The 23,732-nt window shown below is 47.1% G+C and overlaps 2 protein-coding genes across 7 annotated transcripts in view; one reads left to right on the top strand and one right to left on the bottom strand.

The window, feature by feature from the left end:
• The first annotated feature begins 10,832 nt into the window (after nucleotides 1–10,832).
• Nucleotides 10,833–22,308, top strand: LOC100607627 (NADH-cytochrome b5 reductase 2). 4 transcript variants are annotated; one of them, XR_004033604.1, is made up of 10 exons: nucleotides 11,505–11,693; nucleotides 12,223–12,366; nucleotides 12,585–12,657; nucleotides 15,368–15,474; nucleotides 15,766–15,895; nucleotides 16,523–16,606; nucleotides 17,274–17,359; nucleotides 18,511–18,610; nucleotides 19,499–19,721; nucleotides 22,271–22,308. XR_004033604.1 is itself a non-coding variant. In XM_003254889.3 (9 exons), the coding sequence occupies exons 1-9, from the start codon at nucleotides 11,305–11,307 to the stop codon at nucleotides 19,669–19,671; spliced, it is 981 nt and encodes a 326-aa protein (XP_003254937.2). In that variant the 5' UTR covers nucleotides 10,833–11,304; the 3' UTR covers nucleotides 19,672–19,945. The 4 variants fall into 4 exon arrangements, 2 of the variants coding, with proteins under 2 accessions (XP_003254937.2, XP_003254936.1); XR_004033603.1 differs by having other exon boundaries at nucleotides 22,268–22,299; XM_003254889.3 differs by lacking the exons at nucleotides 11,505–11,693; nucleotides 22,271–22,308 and adding an exon at nucleotides 10,833–11,388 and having other exon boundaries at nucleotides 19,499–19,945.
• PPFIBP2 (PPFIA binding protein 2) overlaps nucleotides 22,227–23,732 on the bottom strand; it is a 144,230-nt gene continuing 142,724 nt past the window's right edge. For all 3 annotated transcript variants that reach the window (XM_030828952.1, XM_030828953.1, XM_030828954.1), the window contains one exon: nucleotides 22,227–22,717. In XM_030828952.1, the coding sequence (XP_030684812.1) occupies nucleotides 22,646–22,717 (72 nt within the window). In that variant the 3' untranslated portion in view covers nucleotides 22,227–22,645. The remainder of the gene's footprint in view (nucleotides 22,718–23,732) is intronic.

Raw genomic sequence — 23,732 nt, 5'->3', positions numbered from 1 at the left:
CCAGCTCCTCCACCAAGTCACTAGAAACCCGGGGGTGTCAAGACTCTCATGTTTCTTGGTAAAGTGAGAAAGAATGCCTCTCTGCTTTGTGTTACCCTCCATGAGAATTTCTTGAGTCCCAGTGTTTAAAGCAGACTTTAATGAAACTATTTTTTCAGTTTTGACTTAAGGACCTCACTCTTGCTTTCCTTAAGATAAGTCTGGCAGGCTCAAGAGAGGGAGACAAATGCAAGAGACAGACACCACGATGTTCTCAGAATTTCTCCCTTAAGATGCTAAGATTTCATTGTCTCCCCAGACTCTGTGCCTGGATTACTGTTCCCTCAACCTAAGCTCCTCCTCAGGAAGCTCCCCAGCACTAAGCAAATAGACTTTTGCTGATTCCATCCCACCAGTTCATACATCACCGGATATGTCTGAAATCTGCTTAGACTAAAACTGAGACTGCCTATCACACAAGGGAATTAACTATATCTTATATATGGACCATACACCTCATTTGTTGGGGCTAATTTGTAGTTACACTTAAGATTCTAGGGACAAAACGAAAAAAATGTGCTCTAATATGCCTTACTGAAGCTGGATTTAAGAACCATAATAGACACACACACACACACACACACACACACACACGTACACGTTTGAGGGCAGGCAGCTGGCTTCCCAGGCAGAGTTTCCCAAGGTGCTTTTCAGGGTCCAGGTCCTCAGCTCTGTTGGCCCAGAAACTCAACCGTGTCAAGATGCTCACAGGGACGAGGCTCACAAGAAATGTGTTTCTGACTCAACAAGAGGCTATGCAAACACAAAGTCTGGTGTGTGAATGTGTGAGAAAGGCTATTCCTTTCCAGCGAATGGAATATATGTGGCATGAGATCCATACCTCCACTTCTAACTTCTGCTGACAAACTTTTTTGATGGTCAAGAAAGGTCAGGCATTATCCTCAAGGACCTCTCATCCAGGTATCCAGGTATAGAACAGGCCTGCTGACAAAGGCTTGTGCAGTGAGAAAAATAGACAACAGTCTAGTGGAGATGGGGAAGCAGATAATAAGCAAATAAGTAATATATATATATAACAAATATTTTATATATAAATATATATATATATAAAATGCCAGATGGCAATGAATGATACTGAGAAAAAGCAGGAATAGGGGATAGTGAATGCTGGGAGCAGGGTATTGCAATTGTAAAAAAAAGTGTGGTCAAGAGAAGAGCCGATAAAGAGACATCTGAGAAAAGGCCTGAAGGAGTTGAAGGCAAAGGCTTTGTAGATAATAAGCGTTAGAGAATTCCAGGCACAAGGAATGAAAGGCAAGTGCGAAAGACCTGAGGTAAGAGCATGGCTGATACATACGAAAGCCAGCCAGGAGGTCAGTTATGTCTGGAGAGTCAGGAGCATGAGGAAATCAGAGAAGGTAGGTGGGAGGGCAGCTTGTGTAGGATGTTATGGGCTAAGGTAAAAACATTGGCTTTTAATCTAAGTAGAATGGGATGACATCAAATGGAGTAATAGGACCTAAAATCATTTTAACAAGATCACTGTTTCTATTGTATTGAAATTAGACTGCAGGAGAGGGAAAGGGAGGAAGCAGACAGATCAGTTAGGGGACTATTGCAATAATCAAGGTAAGATACTGAGATCTGAATGCTAGCAGTGGAAGTGGTAAGTCAGATTCCGGACATATTTTCAAGAAAAAACCAACAAGATCCCCTGATATATTGGATGCGAGGTGTGAAAGAGAGACGTCAAAGGTGACCCTGGGGCTTTTGGCCTGATCAACTGGAAGTATGATATAGACCAAGGTATCAGAATTTGGGGTCGGGGTGGGGGGCAGTAGAGACCAGGAGTTAGTATTTGATCAAGCCAAGTTTGATTTGCCTATTCATTTAAAAGGATATGTCAAGTGGGCCGTTGGATATATGAATGTGGAGTTCAGAGGACTGACCCAGCCTGGATATGAAAACTTCAAAACTATCAGCATATTGTTTATATTTAAACCCAGGATGCAGGACAAGATCACCAAAGGAGCTGTCTGTGATTTGAGCCCTGGGGCACTCCAACATTTCCAGGGGTTAGAAATGAGGAGAATTGACGGAGAATTGACCATTACATTAAATTTAGCAATGTGAGGATATTGGTGATTGCAACATAGTGGTTTCAAAGGAGTGGTGAGAGTAAAAGCTTTTTTGGAGTAGACTTTAGAGAGAATGCGATGGGAAAAAATAGAGATCACAAGTGTAGACAATTCTTTTAAGGAATCTTGTCGCAGCTAGGAACGTGGAAGTGTGTTAGCACCTAGATGGGGATAAGGAAGTCAAGAGAAGGTATTTTGTTATTTAAAACATGGCAGAAATTACAGAACATATGTCTATTAATAGGAATTATCAAATGGAGAGAAGGAACTGATCATAAGGGGCAAAGAGAAAACTGCTGGGGCAATGTTTTTGAGCATTGGAGAGGAAAAGAGAGCTAGGACACAAAAGGAGCATTTAGTCAGGTGGGAACAGTAACTGGAGGAAATGCAGAGGAAAAATGTATGTTTTCTACATCTCTATACTTTCTCAATTTTCTTCCACTGGCTCTTAATCAAACTGCAGGCTGTGCAAAGCTGACACCTCAATACCAATGACCCAGTCATAGCCCTTCTTCCAAAAGCATCACTTAACATCTCCGGGCCTCAGCTTTACCAGCTGAAAATGGGGAGCTTCTTTCAATTTGAAATCAGAAACTTAAATTTGCATGGCATTAAAACAAAAATGTTATTTATGCATTTGCTGGCCCACAGGTTGCTGTGGTGTAGGGGAAGAACACTAGGCTGGATTTAGGAACATGGGCTTATGTCCCAGCTTTGCTGCTGTCAAGCGACGTGATCTTGGAGAAGGCAGAGAATCTTTCCGAGATTTTTTTTTCTCCAAACTAAATTGTTTGTAAAAAGATTATAACAATTTCAGAAAGATGTTTCATTGTAATGCTTTATAAACTATACAGCTCTATGAAAATGAAGGTTTTAGAATAACGCTCAGAATGAAGACTTTAGCCCAATTTGCTGTATTTTCACTTGTTTCACTTTTTAAAACAGAAATTGTTATCATAAACTCTTCTCTGAAAAGCTCCTGCTTTTGTCCCCATAAAAGAAAAGGAAGCAGAGGCTGGGGCAAATTTGTGAAAAACCAAAAGCCCTGGTCATGTTTAAGTAGGAATCTGGAATGCGTCCCTTCATTTTTCTTTTTTTTTTTTGGACATTTTCCCCTTCTCCCTGTCCTGGAAGCCAGCTTTTCTCCTATTACAAATCTGAAGCTCCCAGCCCCAGGCTTGTCCATGCAGGTGGAATTCTCCACTGGAAACTGCCTCACTTACTCCTGGTTGTCTCCACAGCCCAAGCTGTGAACTCACAAGCAATTCCTTCTCGAGGCTCTAACCCAGCCCCTGCCACAACAGATGCTGTTTATAAAGAGTTGAAGCAACTGCTGTAAATATTGGTGAAGTAATTGACTAGTATCATTAGCACAGTTCTGTACACATAGCTGGGTGTGGAGGGTTCTACAGGAAGGTTCTGCAAGCGGTTCTGTTGACTCTTCCCAACCACACCATTTCTAGCAAATTCTGACCACTCCAGGTGTCTCAAGACTCTTGCCTTTATACAGTCTATCATGCCCATGTTAGCCCCACATCGCCAGGAGTGCACAAGGTTTTCCATGGGCACATTTATGTTGCATAAGTAATGGTTGAAGATATTCCAGAAAGCAAAATATTGCCATTGCTTTATGCCTGTCTATAGTGCTCCTTAGAGAATGCTGAACAGGCAGCATTAACATACTTTAGTCTAAAATCCTTGAAAAGGGAAGCTAATGAAACTGATTTAAGAGATATTCTGCATTGGTCAGCACTGAGTGTCTGAGTGGGCTGGGTGCTTCATCAGTGGTCCCTCATGAAGCTCAGCCCAGTCAACTGTACTAGTCCGCTGAGCCTCTTTGTTCAGGATGACATTTTAGCAAAATGCACAAAGGATGGGCCAGCGCCAGGGTGAAGAGGAAGAGATGGAGTGGGTGGGCTGCTTACATGCTTACAAGCTCTGGCAGAGACAATGAGCTGAAGATGTGACTGGATAGCAGGGGGCACATTGGAAAAGAGGCCCACAATCAAAGCAACGAGAACATCAGAACAGGGGGCTCCTCCCTTGGGGGACTTCTGATCCAAGTCTTAGGAAATTTTTTAATAGAGTAAATTCAAGTATAAATAAATAAGCCCCATGAGACAAAAACAATCATTCGTTTATTGTATTAGTTTGCTATTGCTGCTGTAACAAATTACAAATTTAGTGGCTTAAAACAACACACATCTATTCTATTACAGTTCTGGAAGTAAGAAGTATGAAATTGTTTCACAGGGCTAAAGTCAATGCGTCAACAGGGCTGATTCTTTCCAGAGGCTCTGAGGGGAAAATCCATTTCGTTGCCTGTATCCCTTGGCATGTGGCCCCTTCCCCCATCTTCAAAGTTCATTACGCCAATCAGTTGCTGCTTCTGTTATGGCACTGCCTTCTCCTCTGACTCTCTTCTCCTGTGTCTCTCTTATAAAGACCCTTGTGGTCACATCAGGCCCACCTGGATAATTCAGGAGAGCCTCTCTGTCTCAAGATCTTTAAATTAATCATAGTTTGAGAGTCAGGAAAAAAAAAAAAGTGTCCTGTTCTTTCTCTCAATGATCAACACTTCTGTGACCTAGATTTGTGGAAATTTTCCCCCACACACCACATGAGCAATTCTCCAGTAGACACTGGCTGACTGTCCTCCTATTCAATTCATTTCTGACATTGTCTATTGGAAGTAGCCTAAGGGACCACATGTTGAGGGTTCAGTCCCTAAGACTGCCACCCACCCCAGATGCCAGTCTCAAGTCTGGGCTTCCAGAATTTCTGACTGATTGGCTATGAAGTGGGGTTCCCATGACTCCCTCCTCAGATTAGATTAATTCGCTGGAGTTGCTCATAGAACTCAGGGAATCATGTTAGTTATGTTGATCATTTTCTAATAAAGCATATTCCGAAGGATACAGTTGAACAGCCAGATGGAAGAGATGCACAGGGCAAGGCATATGGGAAGGGTCATGGAGCTCCCATGCCTTCTCCTGGCAAACTGTGCTCTAGGGACCTCCACGTGTTCAGCTATCCAGAAGCTCCCTGAACTCAGCCCTTTGAGGTATTTATGGAAGCTTTGTTATGTAGGCATAATTGATTAAATTATTGACCATTGGTGAGCGATTCATCTTTCAGTCCCTCTCCCCTCCCTGGAGGTTGGAGGGTGGGATGCTGAAGGTTCCATCCAACTTTCTGTATTAGTCTATTTTCATACTGCTATAAAGAGCATCCCTGAGACTGACTGGATAATTTATAAAGGAAAGAGGTTTAATTGACTCACAGTTTTGCATGGCTGGGGAGGCCTCAGGAAACTTACAATCATGTCAGAGGGTGAAGGGGAAGCAAGCACCTTCTTCATAAGGCACCAGGAGAGAGAGAATGAGGGAGGAACTTCCAAACACCTATGAAACCATCAGACCTGGTGAGAACTCACTATTACGAGAACAGCATGGGGAAACTGCCCCCTTAATCCAATCACCTACCTCCCTCTTTCCCTCTTTCCCTCTACATATGGGGATTATAATTCAAGATGAAATTTGGGTGGGGATACAGACCCAAACCATATCACCCTCTAAACATGGGGTTGGTTTCCTTGGCAACCACCCCCATCAGGAGGCTATTCAGGAGCCCCCAACAATCATCAGTCAACTCATTATCATACAAAAAGATCCGTATCACTTGGGAGATTCCAAGGATTTTAGTTGTTGTATGCCAGGAAACTGGGAGGAAGACCAAATATATATTTCACAATATCATGCACAGCTACGAAGTCCCTTTTGTCATAAAAGGTAGCATTCATAGGTTGTGGGCATATCTGGGGTACCATTATTCAGTCTACCCCAATTTAGGCTTAACAGCTAGGACCTAAGAAATGGTCATTTATATAGAGGATAAAATGGAAATAAATTATTTTCAAAATTAAACACTTAATGAAAAGTTCACAGCTGCCTGGAAACTGTTTTGAGAGCAAACATTCATTTAAAAAAAGTTTGCCTTTTATTTTAGATTCAGAGGGTGCATGCACAGGTTTGTTACATGCATATTACTGCACGATGCTGAGGTTTGGGGTACAAATGATGGCACGACCCAGGTAATGAGAATATTAGCCAGTAAGCAGTTCTCAGCCCACGCCTCCCTCCCTTCCTCTCCCTTCTAGTAGTCCCCAGTGGCTACTGCTCCCATCTTTATGTCCATGTGTACTCAATGCTTAGCTCCCACTTATAAGTGGGAACATGTGGTATTAAGTTTTCTGTTTTTGTGTTAATTCACTTAGGATAATGGCCTCCAGCTGCACCCACATTGCTGCAAAGAACATGATTTGGGTTTTTTATGGCTATGTAGTATTCCATGGTGTATCTGTACCACATTTTCTTTTTCCAATCCACCATTGATGGGCACCTAAGTTGATTCCATGTCTTTGCTATTCTGAACAGTGCTTTGATGAACATGTAAGTGCATGTGTCATTTTGGTAGAATGATTTATTTGCCTTTGGGGATATATCCAGTAATGGGATTGCTGGGTCAAATTGTAGTTCTGTTTTCAGTTCTTTGAGAAATCTCCAAACCGCTCCCCACAGTGGCTGAGCTAATTTACATTCCCACCAACAGAGTATAAGCGTTTTCTTTTCTCCACAGCCTCACCAACATCTGTTATTTTTTGACTTTTTAATAATAGCCATTCTGATTGGTGCAAGATGGTATCTCATTGTGGTTTTTATTTGCATTCCTCTGATAATTAGTGATGTGGAGCATTTTTCCATATGGCAAACACTCATTGACCAATGACTTGGGCAGGACATCGGTTCCCCCACAGGTACTCAGCCAATGAAGGAGGCTTCGTTCCTGCACAGGAAGAGCTGAATCTTGTGGGGTGGAGTCTCACAGATGTTCAAACAGTGACAACAGAGGTTCATCTTGTTTTGTTTTGTTTTTTCCTCAGCAAATGCTTGCTGAGAGCCTACCCTTGCCAGGCCCTATTATCAAGCTGGGGATTTAGAGACATGAGACTTGTGCTCATGGTTTATTTCAGGGGATTAGTAGAAAATGAGCCAAAATCCAGGCAGCACATGAGCATGTGAGGGACATATTTACAGTGTTTATGAGTTAGGAGAAGAGAGGCGAATCACTGCCCTTTCAAGATTACTGGGAACCCAGATAAATGCCTTTTATCTTGCTCCAAGAATGAATAAAGAGAATGTGCTTGCTATCTGCCTCTCTAATAACACAGAGGGAACAGGCAGAGAAAATGAGAGGGAAGAATGAAGGGTAGAAACAAACTACTAAGAAAACCACAGGAAAAGGTGAGGTGCCTCTGGATTTCAAAGCCAAAAGTAAAGGCTTTTGACAGAGTCGAAGGGAGAAAACAATGTTTGTTCATTCATTCATACATGCAATAAGTATTTATTGAGCATCTACCAATTGCCAGACACTGTTCTAGGGATATAGCAGTAGTTAAAACAGACAAAGTAACCCCTATCTTCATGAAGCTTACTGATACGGTTTGGCTGTGTCCTCATCCAAATCTCAACTTGAATTGTAGTTCCCATTATCTCCATATATTGTGGGAGGGACCCGGTGGGAGGTGGTTGAATCATGAATCATGAGGGCAATTCCCCTCAGGCTGTTGTGATAGGGAGTGAGTTCTTACAAGATCTGATGGTTTTATAACGGGCTTTTCCCCTTTTGCTCAGCACTTCTCTTTCCTGCTGCCCTGTGAAGAAGAATGTGTTCGCTTCCCCTTTCGCCATGATTGTGTACGTTTCCTGAGGCCTCCCCAGCCAAGCTGAACTGTGAGTCAATTAAACCTTTTTCCTCTGTAAATTAGCCAGTCTCAGGTATGTCCTTATAGCAGCATGGGAATGGACTAATACACTTACATTCTATGTAACAAATAAGTAAAATATGTCGTATACGTAAAAAAATATATCTGATGCTTAACAAATAAGTAAAATATGTCGTATAGGTAAAAAAATACATCATATGGAGACAAATTAAGCAAGGAAGGGCGACAGAGTGTGATGGAAAGGATTATTCCTCTCCTAGGTGAAGAAAGTATGTCGTGTCTATAATATGTGCTAAATGCTATAAGGCAGAGATGAATTCATTTGTTCATTAAATATTTATTGAATGTTGTCTTTGTGACAGTCAGTGTGCTAAACCCTAGGAAAACAAGGTGTCTGCTATAAAGGAACTTCCGGACTAGTGTGAAAGTCAGTCATTTAATAATGCACTGTTCAAATGCACAATTACAAACTAAAGTAAAAGCTACGAATAGGGCCGGGTGTGGTAGCTCACACCTAAAATCTCAGGACTTTGGGAGGCCAAAGAGGAAAGATCCCTTGAGACTAGGAGTTCCAGGCTGTACTGTGCAATGATCATACTTGTGAATAGCCATTGCTCCACCCTGTGCAACAAAGTGAGACCCTTATCTCTACAAAAAATATAAAAATTACCCAGGCATGATGGCAACAGTCCTTGCTACTCAGAGGCTGAGGCTGGAGGCTAGCTTGAGCCGGGGAGTTCAAGGTTGTAGTGATCTATGATCATGCCATTGTACTCCAGCCTGGGCAACAGAATGAGACTTTTTCTTTGAAAAAAGAAAAAAAAAGCTATGAATAGAATGGTTAAAAGAAAAGAAAAAATTAAATTTAACAGAGTTTAATTGAGCAAAAATCAAGTTATGAATCAGGCAACCCTAAGAACCAGAACAGGTTCAGAGCAACTCTGGGGCTGCCATGTGGTTGCATAATACTTATGGACAGAAACAGGAAAGTGACGTACAGAAAACATAAGTGAAGTACATAAACAGCGGGATTGGTTACAGCTCATCATTTGCCTTATTTTAACAGTTGAACAGTTGGCTGCCTATAATGGGCTGAAACTCCATGATTGATACAAGAGTAGATTACAGTTCACTATGTATGAAGAAACTTTTAGGGTGAAACTAAAATATGTAAGGAGGCAGCTTTAAGTTAAACTTAACAGATTATAATATGTACATGTACTTAAGTTGGGGGATCACAGCAGGCATCTCCAAGGGTGTGATATCTGACCTGAGATCCAAACAATGTATAAGAATGAAAGACATAAACATTTGTTATAAACTACTGTAACTAAAACAGTGTGGTATTGCAACAAGGTTGGGCAACTAGATAACATAAGAGAAATGGGAGGCCGGAGCTAGACTCACACACCTATGAAAACTGATATAGGACAGGGGTAGCAGGTCAGTGGCCAGGTGTGAGCAATTCAATAAATGTTACTGAAAAAAACACATTAGCCACATAGAAAAATGAAATTGTATCCCTGCCTCACATCCTACACAGAAATCAATTCCAAGTGGTTGAAAAACTTAAATGTGAAAGGAAAATCTTTAAATCTTGTAGGGAAAATATAGAATATCTTTAAGGGCTTGGGTAGAAATAGACGTAAGTCACAAAAATCACTAACCATAAAGGTAAAAAAATTGAAGATTGGTATATTTGGTTACACTGCAATTCAAATTTCTATTCATCAGACTACACCACACAAAAGTGGGACAGAAAAGAAAGAAAGAAAAAAGAAAAAATAAGTTACAAATTACGAGAAAACATTTGTAACTCATGTAACTGGCAAAGAAGGGATATCTAAAATATATATAAAACTCCTAAAAAATCAGTAAGAAAAAGACAACTCAACAGAAAAATGAGCAAAAATCATGAGCAGGCTTTTTTTTTTTTTTTCTGAAAAGGAAACTCCATGGGAAATAAATATATGAAAGGTGTTCAACCTTATTAGCAGTTATTAGGTAATGCAAATTGGATTCCTAATACATCATTTTACACTTATCGCATTGTCAAAAATTAAAATATCTGACAATAATATCCAAGTACCTGCAGGTAAATCAAAAGTAAAGGCATTTGATTAAGTCAAAGAGAGAAAATTAAGTTTGTTTATTCATTCACGCAGCAAGAATTTTTGAGCCTGTGGTGGTGTGTGTTTTGGGGATAAGGGTTGGTAAAGTGTTATGGGTTATTGTTTTCACCCTGATTCTTATGTTGAAGCCCTAACCCCCAGTACCTAAGGATGTGACCTTATTTGAAGGTAGAGCCTTTACATAGGTAATCAAGTTAAAACAAAGTCATTAGGATGGACCCTAATTGAATATGACTGGTGTCTTCATAAAAGGGGAAATTTGGACGCAGGGACACACAGAGGGATGAAAATGTGGAGACATAGGAAGAAGATGCCCCTTCTCCTAGCCCCTCTCCTACAAACCTAGGAGAGGCATGGAACAGATCCTTCCCTCACAGCCCTCAGAAGGAACCCACTCTGCCCACACCTTGATTTTGGACTCCCAGCCCCCAGACCTGTGAGACAATAAATTTTTGTTGTTCAAGCCGCTCAGTCTGTGGCACTTTGTTACAGCAGCCCTAGCAGAGTCAAACAGGTGGGGATCTGCTTCTGGGCTGCTCCGTTTCACACAGGTCCTGAGGCAAGAATTTGCCTTTGCCTGTAATCAAGGGTGAGCGGGGCAGCCAAGGTTCCGAAATGCACCATGAAGACCCTCTAACTGTGCCTACTATTCTGCTCCCCTCAGATCGGCGCAGGGCTCTTGTCCTTCCTCTCTCCAACCAGCGATTGAATGGACGCAGGAGCGCTCTGAGTAAATGTCTTCAACTCGGCGACGCCCCTGCTTCGGCCCCACCCCGCAAACACCCGCCCCGGACCTGGCCCAGAGTAGGCGCCCATGAGGCATGTTGAATGAATATACTCGCGCTCTTTGCAGCTGCCTGAATTCTTCCTTCACCAGCATCCCCCTCCGCCCGGTCACCCAGACGGCCTTCTTCCAGCCTTGCCAAGTTTAAGTAAGCTGAGGGGCGCTCGGTGTGGCAGCTCTGCGTGGGCAGGGAAGGGGCCAGGATGCAGAGGGGCAGCGCAGGAACGAGGACGCCCTGGCTCAGCGCCCCGCCAGCCTCAGGATCGAGCGTTGCCCTGGGGGCAGGGCTGACCCAGAGCCAGCGGCTCGCGAGTGAGAGCCCCCCGACCACCGTCCTTCTCGGGGAGCGGGCCAGCTGCCGAGGTCCCAACCTGCGGGATCCGCCCGCGCCTCTGTCCTCCTCGGCGCGCGTGTCCTGGTCTCGGCCGGTTCCCCGTCGGCCAGGTGGAGCTGCAGGGCAACGCCATGAGTCTGCGGGCCCGCGTGGGGAGCCGCGCACCGGCCCCTGGCCAACCCCAGTTCGACGACATGTTGGGCGTCTCACTCCGGGTGGGTTCCGCGGTGGGGTGTATTTATGGAGTATTTAAGAAATATCTCCGTCAGGTCGGCCGGAAGGAAAGAGGCCGGAGGCGCGGAGGCCGGCTAGAGCCGGGAGCGTCCGACCCGGAGGCTGGGAGCGGGAGCGAGAGGCTGGGGAGAGGTCGTGGGCGGGACCGCGAAGGGCGGGGAGCGGGGCGGGCCGGCTCGGATTCCGGAAGGCGTGGTGAGGGCTGAGACTCCAGTGGCCCGGCGGGAGGAGAGGCAACTTTCCCTGTCGGGCTTGCGTTGGGAGAGGAGCAGGCCGGCCTTGTGGGGTAGGGACAGATGTGGGGAGGCTGGCCGAGTCTCTGGCAGTTGAGTGCCCAGGCCCCCTTCGCCCTGTCCAGGAGACTGTTGGGGAGTTCCCAGGCCCTAAGTCACGGGGCATCTCTTAAAGCTACTCACCCTAGTTCTGTCTTTAGGGACTGGGCCCCTCATTCCGGATTGTGTTAGGGGTAATGTCCTCCCCCTTCACCTCAAGGAAGGGACTTCCAGTGTATGAACTTTTGGCTGTAGCCAGGAGGGGCCTAGTGACCTGAGCACCCCAGGCCATGTGTGTGGCCTGGTCCAGGGGCCTGAAACATCATCCTTCCTGTGTGACCTGCAGCTGACCCCTCCCTACCCTCTGGTCCACCACAGGCTGTCCCAGCCGCCTTCTGTGTTGCTACCGTTCTCTTTGCCTATTTCCTTCAGGCAGAGCTCAGCTTCTGTGCCTTTGGTGTGGGGAGGGTATGCTGCGCCTGAGAGCTGCCCTGTCCAGGGCGGGCAAGACCTGAGGTGCTCTGCTCACATTGTGTCTGCCAGGACCCGTCCCTGCTCCTGACCATCACCGTCATTGGGGTCACTGTGCTCGTGTTGGTCCTGAAGAGCATGAACTCCAGGAGGAGAGAGCCAATCACCTTACAGGACCCTGAAGCCAAGTACCCGCTGCCCTTGATTGAGAAAGAGGTAATGGGTCAGCCCTGTGGGTGGAAGGCAGTAAGTGGATGATGGCTGGGATGGCAGGGCATCCAGACAGTCACCTCGTGGCCTCCAGTTCACTCCCTGCCGCCCTGTGTGTGTGTGCTGGAATAGCACCAAACGGACCTCCTTTCTCAGGCATCTCAGCTGCCCAGCAAGGCTTCTAGAAAGCTGACAGAACCTGCCTATATGTTTTGTTTTATTAGAAAATCAGCCACAACACCCGGAGGTTCCGCTTTGGACTGCCTTCGCCGGACCATGCCTTAGGGCTTCCCGTAGGTGAGCCGGGCTTGGGTCATCACCAGGACTGGGGCCTCTGGGGGCTAGGCCCTCCTCTCCTAACAGAAACACAGGTTTCCCACGTCCTGAGGTGTGGAAGATGCCTTCTTGCTCCTCCTGAGCCTGTGAGCTCAGGGAGATAGGGGGATGGATGTGGGACAGAAAATTTCTTTTCTTCATTATTCCGACTGGGCTGACACAAGACTGGTACCTCAGTGAGCATTGAAAAGAACTGAACCTAGAGCCAAAAGGCCTAAAATCTCATGGAAGGCTCCTTGCTGGGGAACTTTAGGGAAGTCCGTCAATCTCTCTGAGCCTCAGTCTATGAAATGGGATTTCCCAGGCCTGCCTGTCTACCTCACTTGGGTTGTTGTGAAAGTAGAGTGACTGATGGATATGAAAATTCAGAAACTGCAAAGTATCGTGCACCTGGGAGGGATGGGAGGAACCAATGGTCAGGAGAAAGGCCCAGAATGTGCAGGTAGGCAGGAATGAGTCAGGTGTGCCCTGCCCCCAAGGTCACTTAGCTTCTCTGCAGGTGCCTCAGACCCACATAAGGAGGGACCAGCCCTAGGAGTTGCAGATTCCAGCCCTAGGAGTCCTAGAATTGAGTTATCCCATTTCTAATCTATAACACCACTAGATAGCTGAGTCAGTCTTAGTGCAGTAGAAAACTGCTAGGATCAGGGATTCAGAGCAGCTTTGTATAATCTGCTAGTGCTGCTTGCATGCCTGGTGGATCCTACTCCATGGCCTATTTGTCTTATGTGCACAGAACAAAACCTTGACCTCAGCTCTGTCAGGTGGTGAGATTACACTCTAGCCAGCTGGCTGGGCCCCTGAGCCTCCTTGCTGTTCCCTCACTCCGTCTCTATGCACGAGAGCTCAGTGTTGTGCGTGCGGTCTCCCAGCTCCCTGCTCGGCCTGTCAGGCCGCTCCTGTTGGCAGGAAGCCTAAAAGAATGAAAAACTTTGAGATAGAGAATTGCTTAGAAACTGCCTTGACCCACTATCTCCTCAGCCTTGGCCTAGGCCGTGCAAAGTTAGTGGGACAAGGTAATCTAGAGGCTTCTGGGAGAGTCTAATATGAGGCCTCAGAGTTCGCTGTTTTGTCCCAGCTCAGTGGAAGTGAAGCCAGTTAGAGATGGGGCCTGAAGGACCACCCAGGGAGCCCCATTTGCCCTGGGGACACCCTCAGGCCAGGCCTAGGTGGCTGCATATGAAAGAGCCTTTCCAGGTTTCCAGTTTCAGGTTCTCAGAAGGAAGCTAGGTGTTTCAGGCACTTATTCCTGGGTATCCCTGGTGCCCAGAGGGACCATGACCAGAGTCATTGAGCCTGTTGAGCCCAGAGTGTTGGCTCCTCAAAGACTTGGCTCATCCCCTTGAATCAGCTTCAGGGACCAGCCCCTCTAGTGCCTACTCTGCCAGCTTTTTTCTCCTCCTGCCTCCTCCTCCTCCCTGCACCTTAGGTCTTGGTTTCTATCCATATCTCTGTTCCATCTTCCTTGTCTCTTGACTAATTTCCTGTATGTTGTCCACTCAGTTTCTGAGGGAGTAGAAACTGACTACATACAGGAAGTTAGTCAAGGGTTAGGATTAGGGTTACAAAACTTTCTCTTGCCTCTAGCTCTTAGTATCTCTTGATTGCATTCCTGTCCCTGCCACTAATTGCCTTAGTAATTTGAGTCTCACATTTTGGATCCAACAGGTCGTAGCTGCACAGTGTATCATCTGACAGTGGGATGTAGTCATGATCCATAGGTCTCTGGCCACACCTGGTTTATTGAATTCTACCCAGGAAGGGCAGAGTTACATGGTTTAAAACTTCACTGCTACTCCTCACAAGGCCATAGGCCAGGAAGACATGATATTGTTGCTTCATTTGCTCCATGGGTACCCAAATCCGAGGGCCCTGTAGTATCTGTGAGCCCAGGCCTGCTCTGTGCCTAGTACCAGGATACAGATAGAGTAGTTGTAATTTATTCACAGACCCCAGTGATACATCCAGTTTAGGAAGAAATGAGTTTGTGAAGGCCACGTATTTTTCTTGAATAGACAAATACTCCTTTCTGTAATTTTTTTTTTTTTTTTTTGAGACAGGGTCTCATTCTGTCGTCCAGGCTGGAAGGCAGTGGCAGTCTCAGCTCACTGCAGCCTCAACCTCCTGGGCTCAGGTGATGCTCCCACCTCAACCTCCCAAGTAGCTGAGACTATGGGTGTGCACCACCACACCTGGCTAATTTTTTGTATTTTTTTGTAGAGATGGGGTTTTGCCATGTTGCCCAGGCTGGTCTCGAACTCCTGAGCTCAAGCAATCCACCCGCCTCCGGGCTGGGATTACAGGCGTGAGCTACCATGTCTGACCCCTTTCTGTAATTTTTAATACTCACTCTCCAACTTTAATGATCTTTTCCTGCTCCAAAAAGCAGTTACACTATGATCACAGGTGGGCAGACATATCATCCCCATTTTACAGATGAAGAGACCAAAACCCAGAGAGATGAGGTGACTTGCCTAGGGTAGCACAGGGAGGCAGGGCAGGCCTAGGATCCGGGCATCCCATATTTGGGCTCCTTCCCTGCTCTGTTCTTCCCATCCCTCTTAACATTCTGCCCCAGCATTTGCTCCCTTCACTGAGGCTCAGTCCTTTATTCCTGGGCCTTATTTAAGCTAAGTATGCTTTGACTCAGTGCTTGATACCTTTGCTACAGGTAACTATGTCCAGCTCTTGGCAAAAATTGATAATGAATTGGTGGTCAGGGCTTACACGCCTGTTTCCAGTGATGATGACAGAGGCTTTGTGGACCTAATTATAAAGGTAAATAGTGCCCACCATATCTGGCTACCTCGTGCTTCCAAGCCTATTGAGGGTGGTGGGGTGGAGGGGCAGTGCTTTTTCTCTGAGGGGACTATATGCCCTAGACAGGGCTTTCCAGCAGTGAAGCTACAGTTAACCTTGTGGCAGCTTCATCTTCAGGGATTGCATACAGCAATTGAGAGAGCAGAACACTTTCTCTGCAAAGCTTCCAGCAGTAAATGCGTTTTCTAGTTGTGCGTGGCTGTGGCGTTGTGTCTGGGAATGTGAAAGCAGTGCTGCCTTGCTTTTCAGATCTACTTCAAAAATGTACACCCCCAATATCCTGAAGGGGGGAAGATGACTCAGTATTTGGAGAACATGAAAATCGGGGACACCATCTTTTTTCGAGGGCCAAAGGGACGCTTGTTTTACCATGGGCCAGGTACTGGAGGGGTTCATACTGGGCTCCCAGCTGGGAGGAAGATTCCCGCAATGGTTCCATTGTTCTCATACACTCCTCAGATTTGAGTCACATGGGGTTGTCCTTAGTCTTCATTCATTCACACACAATGCATAATGATCACACTTGTTATACATTCACACACCCACTTCATGAGGTTGTAAGCTTTTTTAAGGTAGGAGAATGATTTGGTGTTTCCTTGTCATTGTATCAATATCTCCAGCACAATGCCTGATACATAAATGGTGCCTGCTAATACTGAAAAATGGATGGAGGGAGTCCATACTCCTTTGTTTACTCACACAGCCATTATTACCTCCGTGAGTGAGAATGCTCTTTGAGTCTCTGTGTTAACTTCAGCTTGCCCCTCTTTCCTCAGAACAAAAGGCCCGGCAATTCCCTGAGCAAGCCCAGGCTCTATTCCCACTTTGTGCACTGGGGCACCAGGGCTAGCTGAGGAGACTGCCCTGGCCTGCTTCTGCAGCTTAAAATGGTGCAGATAGTCTCTTAGCTGGACCTGCCTCCTGGGAGTCCCAAGGAATGTCAGTGATCTTTTGCAGTCTCTTAGGCAAGAACTGCAGAGGTCATAAGCATTCTCTGTGTTTCCAGGGAATCTTGGAATCAGACCAGACCAGACGAGTGAGCCGAAAAACAAACTGGCCGATCACCTGGGAATGATTGCTGGGGGCACAGGTAAGAGGCTGCTAGGGGCTCCATCCAGAGAGTGAGCCCTGAGATCATTCTGACTTGGGAGTCATTTGATCCTCGAAGGGACAGCATGAGAGATTTCACCTCCAGCTGTAGAAGGTGGGAAGGATGAACCAGTGACGGATCTCGAAACTGACGCTGTGTGCCCTGCTTCCCCTGACCAATATGGTGGCTGCCCAGGAGCCTCATGGGGACCTCTCAGGTCAGGCTGGGGGCCAAGTTGGGCAGGCCCACCCATGCTGTCCCAGGAGCTCCTGGATCCAGTTCAAGCCTAGCTCTCCCCATCCCTTGAAAATGACTGCCTTAAGGAAGAGAGCAGCCTTTGAAGGAGACATACAATATGCCAGGCACTGTAATAGGCACTCTTAAAACTATCACATTTACCCGTCATTAATTGTTAGATGAATGAGGACACTGAGGAACTTAGAGTGTTCTTTCCATCTTGCCATATGAAAATGAGAAAGACTTTCTGACTTACTGTTGCATTAGAAAGGAAAACCAAAATGAAGGACTATTTCCCACTTAGAGTTTTGGGGACAGAAGTGAGAAAAGGATAACTGGGGCTGGGGGAAGGTATGAAGCTTGCTGCAGGTCAGGGACTGTGGACTTCAGAGACAGGGAGAAAGCTGGCTGCCCGCTCACTGTGTTCCAGGCATCACACCCATGTTGCAGCTCATTCGCCACATCACCAAGGACCCCAGTGACAGGACCAGGATGTCCCTCATCTTTGCCAACCAGGTCAGTTCCTGATGAGCTTGCAGTGGTAGGATGGAATGTTTGCTGAGCTGGGCTGTTGTTTTCATTTCTCCTCCATTGACTGAGCTCATGCTGCTTGGGTGCCTGTGTCTGTGGGAGGGCTTAGTGGGATCAACAGGGCTGCTGGCAGCTGGAGAAGCTGAGTCCAGGCCTGCTTTTTGCATGTATTTAACTCTTTTGTGTCTCCTCAGCCAACCCTAAGCACTAAGCATTCCTTTTTTCCTTAATATGTATTGCTGTGTTTTTGCCAAGTGTAAAATCACAAATGTCCTCAGTGGACACTTCAGAAAACACAGAATATAAATATTTACTTATTTTTTAAATCTTTTTTCTATATATGTTATATATTTATAATTTAAATATGCATTTTTTTTCACTTAGCATTACCACAACAGGCATTTTCTTCTTTTTAAGATGCTTTATAAATATTTTCATCATAGTTTTTATCAAGTTGCACTATAATCTGCTAACTTCTACATTCAGGCTGTTTTCAGTTATAAATAATATGGTGATGAATAATTGTGCCTACGCTTGATTACTTTTAGATTATTTTCTAAAACAGAATCCCAGAAGTGGAATGACTGGGATGAGAATCATGAAGAGTTTTAGGACCCAGGTCTTCTGTGCAGTATCTTTGAACCTGTGACAGGTTATTTTTGGCTTTGGTTCCCTTTCCCCAAAATGAGGCTCCAGACTGTTTTCCTCTCCTTCACATATCCAGTGCTGTTCTATCACAGGACTTTCTGAGCCCATTACATTTCTTCCAGAAGATCCTGGGCCTGCACTGAGCTTGTTCCAGTTAGGTTTGCTGTGCTAGAGCTCAGTGTAGATGTAGGAAGCAGGGCTGGAGCTCCAAGTGAAGCCATCCTGGCCAGTGCTTGGCTAAGGTCCTAGTTGGAGGTGGTCACTGCAGCTCCATGGGAAACTACATCCTACCACCAATTTCATCCACAAGACAAAGGGTTTGATCTTCAGGAGCAGCAGCAGAACTCTTGTTTGCCGTGGGAGTTGGCAGTGAGCGCTCCAGCTGGAGTGGCGGCAGCTTTGGCCAAGAGTATGCTGACCAGTGTAGTCAGTCCAGGGAACAACAGGATGGCCCTGGAGGGGCTTTTCTAGTGTTGCTTCTTTTCTAGACAGAGGAGGATATCTTGGTCAGAAAAGAGCTTGAAGAAATGGCCAGGACTCACCCAGACCAGTTCGACCTGTGGTACACCCTGGACAGGCCTCCCATTGGTATGATATCCAGTGCCCTCACCCACCATGGGTCAGCACCAACCCTTGACCACTTTGAGGACTGGTCTCTGTTTCTTTGTTTTGTTTTAGTTTTATAGGACCAGATGTTGGGGTGAAGCCTTCGGCTCTGGCTCCAGATGGGAAATGTGAGAAATTGAGGGAGAGAGGATTTGGGATGGCCTGCTTCTAAGGGCAATCAAGAGCAGGTGTCTAATACATCAGCAGCACCCCACACACTGCACTGAACATCAAAAGGGACACTGCCCCTGTCCACTCTGAACACCCACTCACTCCACACAGCCATCACATACACATCTAATATGGGCACTGACCCCTTCACCACTCACCCCTCTGCTTACGGCCACCACACCCCTCACCATCCACCTGGCCTGGACATGCTGAGCCCCCAGACAGCATCCCAGCAACCAATGTGCACAGAGCACCCCACAGGCACGCCTCTCACACCGCACCCAGCTGTACCTGCTTGTCATTCAGCTCCCTGGTCTTCAGAGGGCGCTACCCGACTGAGCAATTCCGAGCAGTTCCACTAACACCAGGCCACACCCTGCCGGACAACTCCAGCTGGCTGTATTGATTCACACACCTCGGTATACCTCATTGTGTTCTCCTTCCTTGTCAATGCTGACACCTGACAGACAGCAGCAGGGCTTCAGGGTCCCCGCAGTGAGCCTGGGACCTGGGGTGACTGCTGCAGAGGGCTGTTTACTAGTTCTGAGGCTTTTTCCAGGGAGCAGTAGTACAGACTTCCAAGCCTTTGTAGAGCAGCTTGTCACCTCCTCCCTGGCTGAGGGTGGGTGTGCAGGTGGCCTGGGATCAGGAAATCCACCTGGTATCCCACAGCTTTCTCCTGCATTTGCTTCATTTCAGGCTGGAAGTACAGCTCAGGCTTCGTTACTGCCGACATGATCAAGGAGCACCTTCCTCCTCCGGGGAAGTCCACGCTCATCCTGGTGTGTGGCCCGCCACCCTTGATCCAGACGGCGGCTCACCCTAACCTGGAGAAGCTGGGTTATACCCAGGACATGATTTTCACCTACTAACAGCTCCATGTGCTCAGCAAACTTGCATGTCCCTTTTCATCTGTTTCAGAGTAAGTTCAATTTCACCACGTTAAACTGGGATGTTTTCAAAAGTGCCTTGCCACGTACCCTCGCGCACACACTGGTTCTCCTCTCTTTTGGGTGTGGGCCTAACAAGAAGGGCTCAAGGGGCTGGAGACTGGCTGCTGGGGCCTCCTTGCTTGGAGGCTGGAAAGAGCTCCATTTCAGTATCTTTCTCCATGGTTTTGTGAAATAAACTCAAGTTCAAAGCAGATAGCCCATGAAGTGTGGCTCCGTGGGGGACCTGCTAGGCAGTCAGGAGGCCGTGGCCTGGCCTGTGAGTTGGCTTCTGCATGCCCATGGGGGTCAGAACTGGCAAGTGTCGGGGCAGTTCCCAAAAGACTCCAAGTGGGGTCACATCAACTCTCAAGAATCTCTCCATGGCACTGGGGGTCATGGTAGGAGTGGTTACACACAGAAACTTCTCAACTTTCAAAGTCAGGTTCCAGAAACTGCCTTAAATCCTTTGTATCATGAAACCCAAACGATAACGATAACGAGTGACCACGTGGCCACCTGTGGTTCATGGCCAGGATGACACAGTGCTGCTGTTACCTGTGAGTGGGTAGAGCTGCTTCTGCACTGCTTCATAGAAGTCGCATAACAAACCAGAGATTCTGTAGGGACTTTGTTCTCCAAATTATAGATGAGGAAACTGAGGCCTGGAGACTGTGTTCCCAGGTCATTCAACCAGTAGGTGGCAAAGCTGGCCTTAAACCTGGGTCAGTTTTATTCTAAGTTGTTCTCCTTTTCACAAAAACTGGCATAATGGGGGCAATGTTGGAACTTGGTGTCACTGGATTTGTTACTCAGTGTGCATGTGCATGAGGGGCAGGGGAGGAGAGACAGAGAACAGGGCTCTGGAGAGCTCTCTGAAGTACAGCTGTGTCTTACTCTCAGGTGGCCGAGCACAGAGATGACCTCACAGAGGGTCTGTGGTGGTGGGAGGGAGGGGCGGCCAACCTCACCCATCCACCTGTTCAGTGTCTCCTTGGGGATCCTTCACTGCTTTCAAGGGAGACCCCACTCTGGCCACCCCATCTCTCCAGGACACACTCCAGGGCCCAGCTCCCAAGGCCTTTCTTGATTTGGCTCCTGCTGACTTTTATCCGATTTTTCTTTCCCTGGGCCCCCAACTCCGACCCCATTCTCTTGCCTAGTGGTTCTCAACTGAGGGTGATTTTGCTGCTCAGGGAACAGATAACAAAGTCCAAAAACATGTTGGTTGTCAACTACAGAAGGGGCGTATCTACCCTCTATTTGCATTTAGAGGGTAGAGACCAAGGATGCTGCTAAACATCTTAAAACCCACAGGAGAGCCTCCATCACAGAGTATTACGCAGCCCAAAGTGACAGCAGCACAGAGGCCAAGAAACCCTGCTCTAGCCTACCAACTTCTGGCAATTCCTGGGTTGTGCTGGGCTGTTTCAAGTCTGTCTACCTGGAATGCCCTTCCCCTCTGGCATACCTGGGAAAATATGATTCATGTTTCCAAATTCAAGTGTCACCTCTTCCGTGGAACCTATTCAGACTCCTTCCCCAAACCCCCATTAAAAATGACAACATGCTCCTTTAGGCTGCAGAAACTAATATTGGAGCATCTGTAACCTTTGGCAGAGTCTTGTTTGAAACTGGTCTGTACTCCACTAGACTGTAAGCATCTTTAGGCAGGGACCTTGGCATTCATGCTTGTATCTCTAGCCCTGGCATGGAAGGTTCTTAACACACACATGTGAAGGAGTGGGTGGATGGGGAACTTAGGAGCATGGATCTCCTTGGCAATCAGAGGACTGTCTGTACAGGAGCCAGCCCAGAGCAGGTGCTCCAAGTTTGTGGTGAGGACAGGTATGGTAAGACGACAAGAAACTTCAAGGTGAGCTGTGCTCTGGCTCAAGGGCAGACACCGCACTGTGGGAGAGCTGACCTGTAACTGGATCATGTGGGAAAGCTTCCTGAGAGATGGTCTCTTTGCCGTGCCTTGAGAGACAGGATTTTGCCTCATGAAGGGGACTAGGAGAAAAATGCATTCCCCAGTGAGGGAAGGGCCTGAGCAGATGGCCTGGAGGGAGGAAAGACTAAAGTGTGGAGAGGAAACAGACATGTTTGGGAAGTTGGTGAGTTGCGGTGGAAACACAGAGCTTGAGGTGCCCAAGGGCCTTCCACTTGGGGGAGCTATTTAATCAGACATTAGGCCTGAGCTGCTCCAAGGGCAAGGCCTGGGAAGGAGGCTGTGTGTCAGCTTGGGTGGAGGCGGAAGGCAGGGCGTGCACTTGTTGGGGACGCCTCTGCTCCAAGCTGGGAGGTCACACAGATACCCCTTGCAGATGACAGGAGATAGAGTGAGGCAGGGCTGTGGGAAAGGAGCCTCGTTGCTTTACCCACTCACACCCTAAGCACCCGCCTTGCCCAGCCACAGTCCCATGAATGGAAAAAGCATGCCCTGTGAAGCAGCCCCGGAGGGAGCTCCTGGTGATCATTTCACAAAACGCAGTCTCTACGGAACATTCAAAACAGTTTTTTGGAACTTTTTTTCCAGCAGGTTTTATGAACTAACAGCTCTTCCCCTCGGGTGTGAGAGCCTCCAGGCTGTCACCAGGAATAGCACGAGCCATCGAGTCCGTGTGCTGATATCTCACTGCCCTCCCACAAAAGCGGTCTGCAGTCCATGTATAAAAGTACAAAAGGTATGAAGCTTGTGGTGAAAAGCGTAGCATGGTTGAAGACACACATGGACCCTGGGGCCACCCCTGGACGCCTGTCCCACAGCTCTGCTTCGTGCCTGTCGGCACCCTGTCCAAGACACCCTACCAGCCCGGACTGGGCTTGCAGAGGGGACTGTGTGCCAGCTCCCCACAGAAGCAAAGGCTCCGGGCCCCCAACACATGCCTCTCTACACTCTCAGCCACGAAGAAAGTCATCTCCAGTCATCAGAGTCAGGGGCAGGCAGGCGAGAGTCATTCAGCAGCTGGTCCTGGCTCAGCATTGTCTGAAAAGGACACAGCCGAAGGGTCAGTTTAATAGAGTTTTGGTCCAGGCTGCCGCACGGCAGCTGCATGGGAACTAGAAGGCACTGGGTGAGGGCCGCATCTGACGCAGGTGCACTATAAGTTTATAGTGTCCCAAGAAACCCTGAGTATTGGGTCAGAATAAACAACACTATTAAGATAAAAATAAATTGTTCATCTTAGAAATAAATTTTCTATTTTCAGGCCACCAAAGGCCTGGATCATAAGGGCAGGCATAGGCAGATTCCTTTCGTGGGTGGGCCAATAAATAAAAACATTGAGTAAAAGTGATCCTGTTTGGAGTCAGGGGGACTTTCCTGTTTTGTCCTTGGAAACAAGGAGAGTCGTGTGTCCCTGTCCTTGTCCTGTCATCCCAATGGGCCTTGCTAGACAAGCAAGCAAAGTACAGTGACAGGGGCCTCAATGGGGACAGACACTACAGCCAATAGGCTCAGTGATGGGATGTCCAAGAACTAAAAGGCCTTGGGAGTTATGGGTCCTCAAAAACAAATCCTATGCTCTGTGGCTGGCCTTTTCTTGCCAGCTCTAGTCTGCCTATAAGCCTGGCAAGGAGGATGTCATTAGCCCTGCTTTACAGATAACTAAGACAAAGCTCAGGAGAGAATGACACCTGAGGTCACAGAGCTAGAGAAGTCAGAGCAGGGACTTGAGCCTCACTCCAAAGCTGCTTTTTGAGGCCAAACTGCTTTCCCATGATATGGTTTGTCCTTTCAGGCATGCCAGGATGTGCTCACAAGCCTTCCACACTGTGTGATGCCAAGTCAGAGGCATGATAGGAAATGCATGTGTCTCTGGGCAGAGGATGGAAGTGTCCACTAGGACAGGATGCAGCCTGGGCTCTAGGCTGATGAGACAGGTGATCCAGAGCTGCTGAGCATCTTGGTTTCCTCATCTCTAAGCCTGGGAAGAGGACCTGAGATCTAGTGTGCTTTAGCTGGCTTTGGCTAACAGCCCATGAGCCTTCCCCAGTGCCCT

The sequence above is a fragment of the Nomascus leucogenys genome, chromosome 15, assembly GCF_006542625.1.
Source record: "Nomascus leucogenys isolate Asia chromosome 15, Asia_NLE_v1, whole genome shotgun sequence".
In the NCBI taxonomy this organism is placed as follows: Eukaryota; Metazoa; Chordata; class Mammalia; order Primates; family Hylobatidae; genus Nomascus; species Nomascus leucogenys.
Note: the sequence above shows the minus strand (reverse complement) of the source record. Positions and strands in the feature narration are given on the sequence as shown.

Bases quoted from the DNA above. Each gene is read 5' to 3' on its own strand.
- LOC100607627 (XM_003254889.3), top strand. From the start codon at position 11,305: ATGAGTCTGCGGGCCCGCGTGGGGAGCCGCGCACCGGCCCCTGGCCAA. The intron at 11,389-12,222 runs GTGGGTTCCGCG...TGTGTCTGCCAG, and splicing joins TGTTGGGCGTCTCACTCCGG to GACCCGTCCCTGCTCCTGAC. The intron at 18,611-19,498 runs GTATGATATCCA...GCTTCATTTCAG, and splicing joins CCTGGACAGGCCTCCCATTG to GCTGGAAGTACAGCTCAGGC.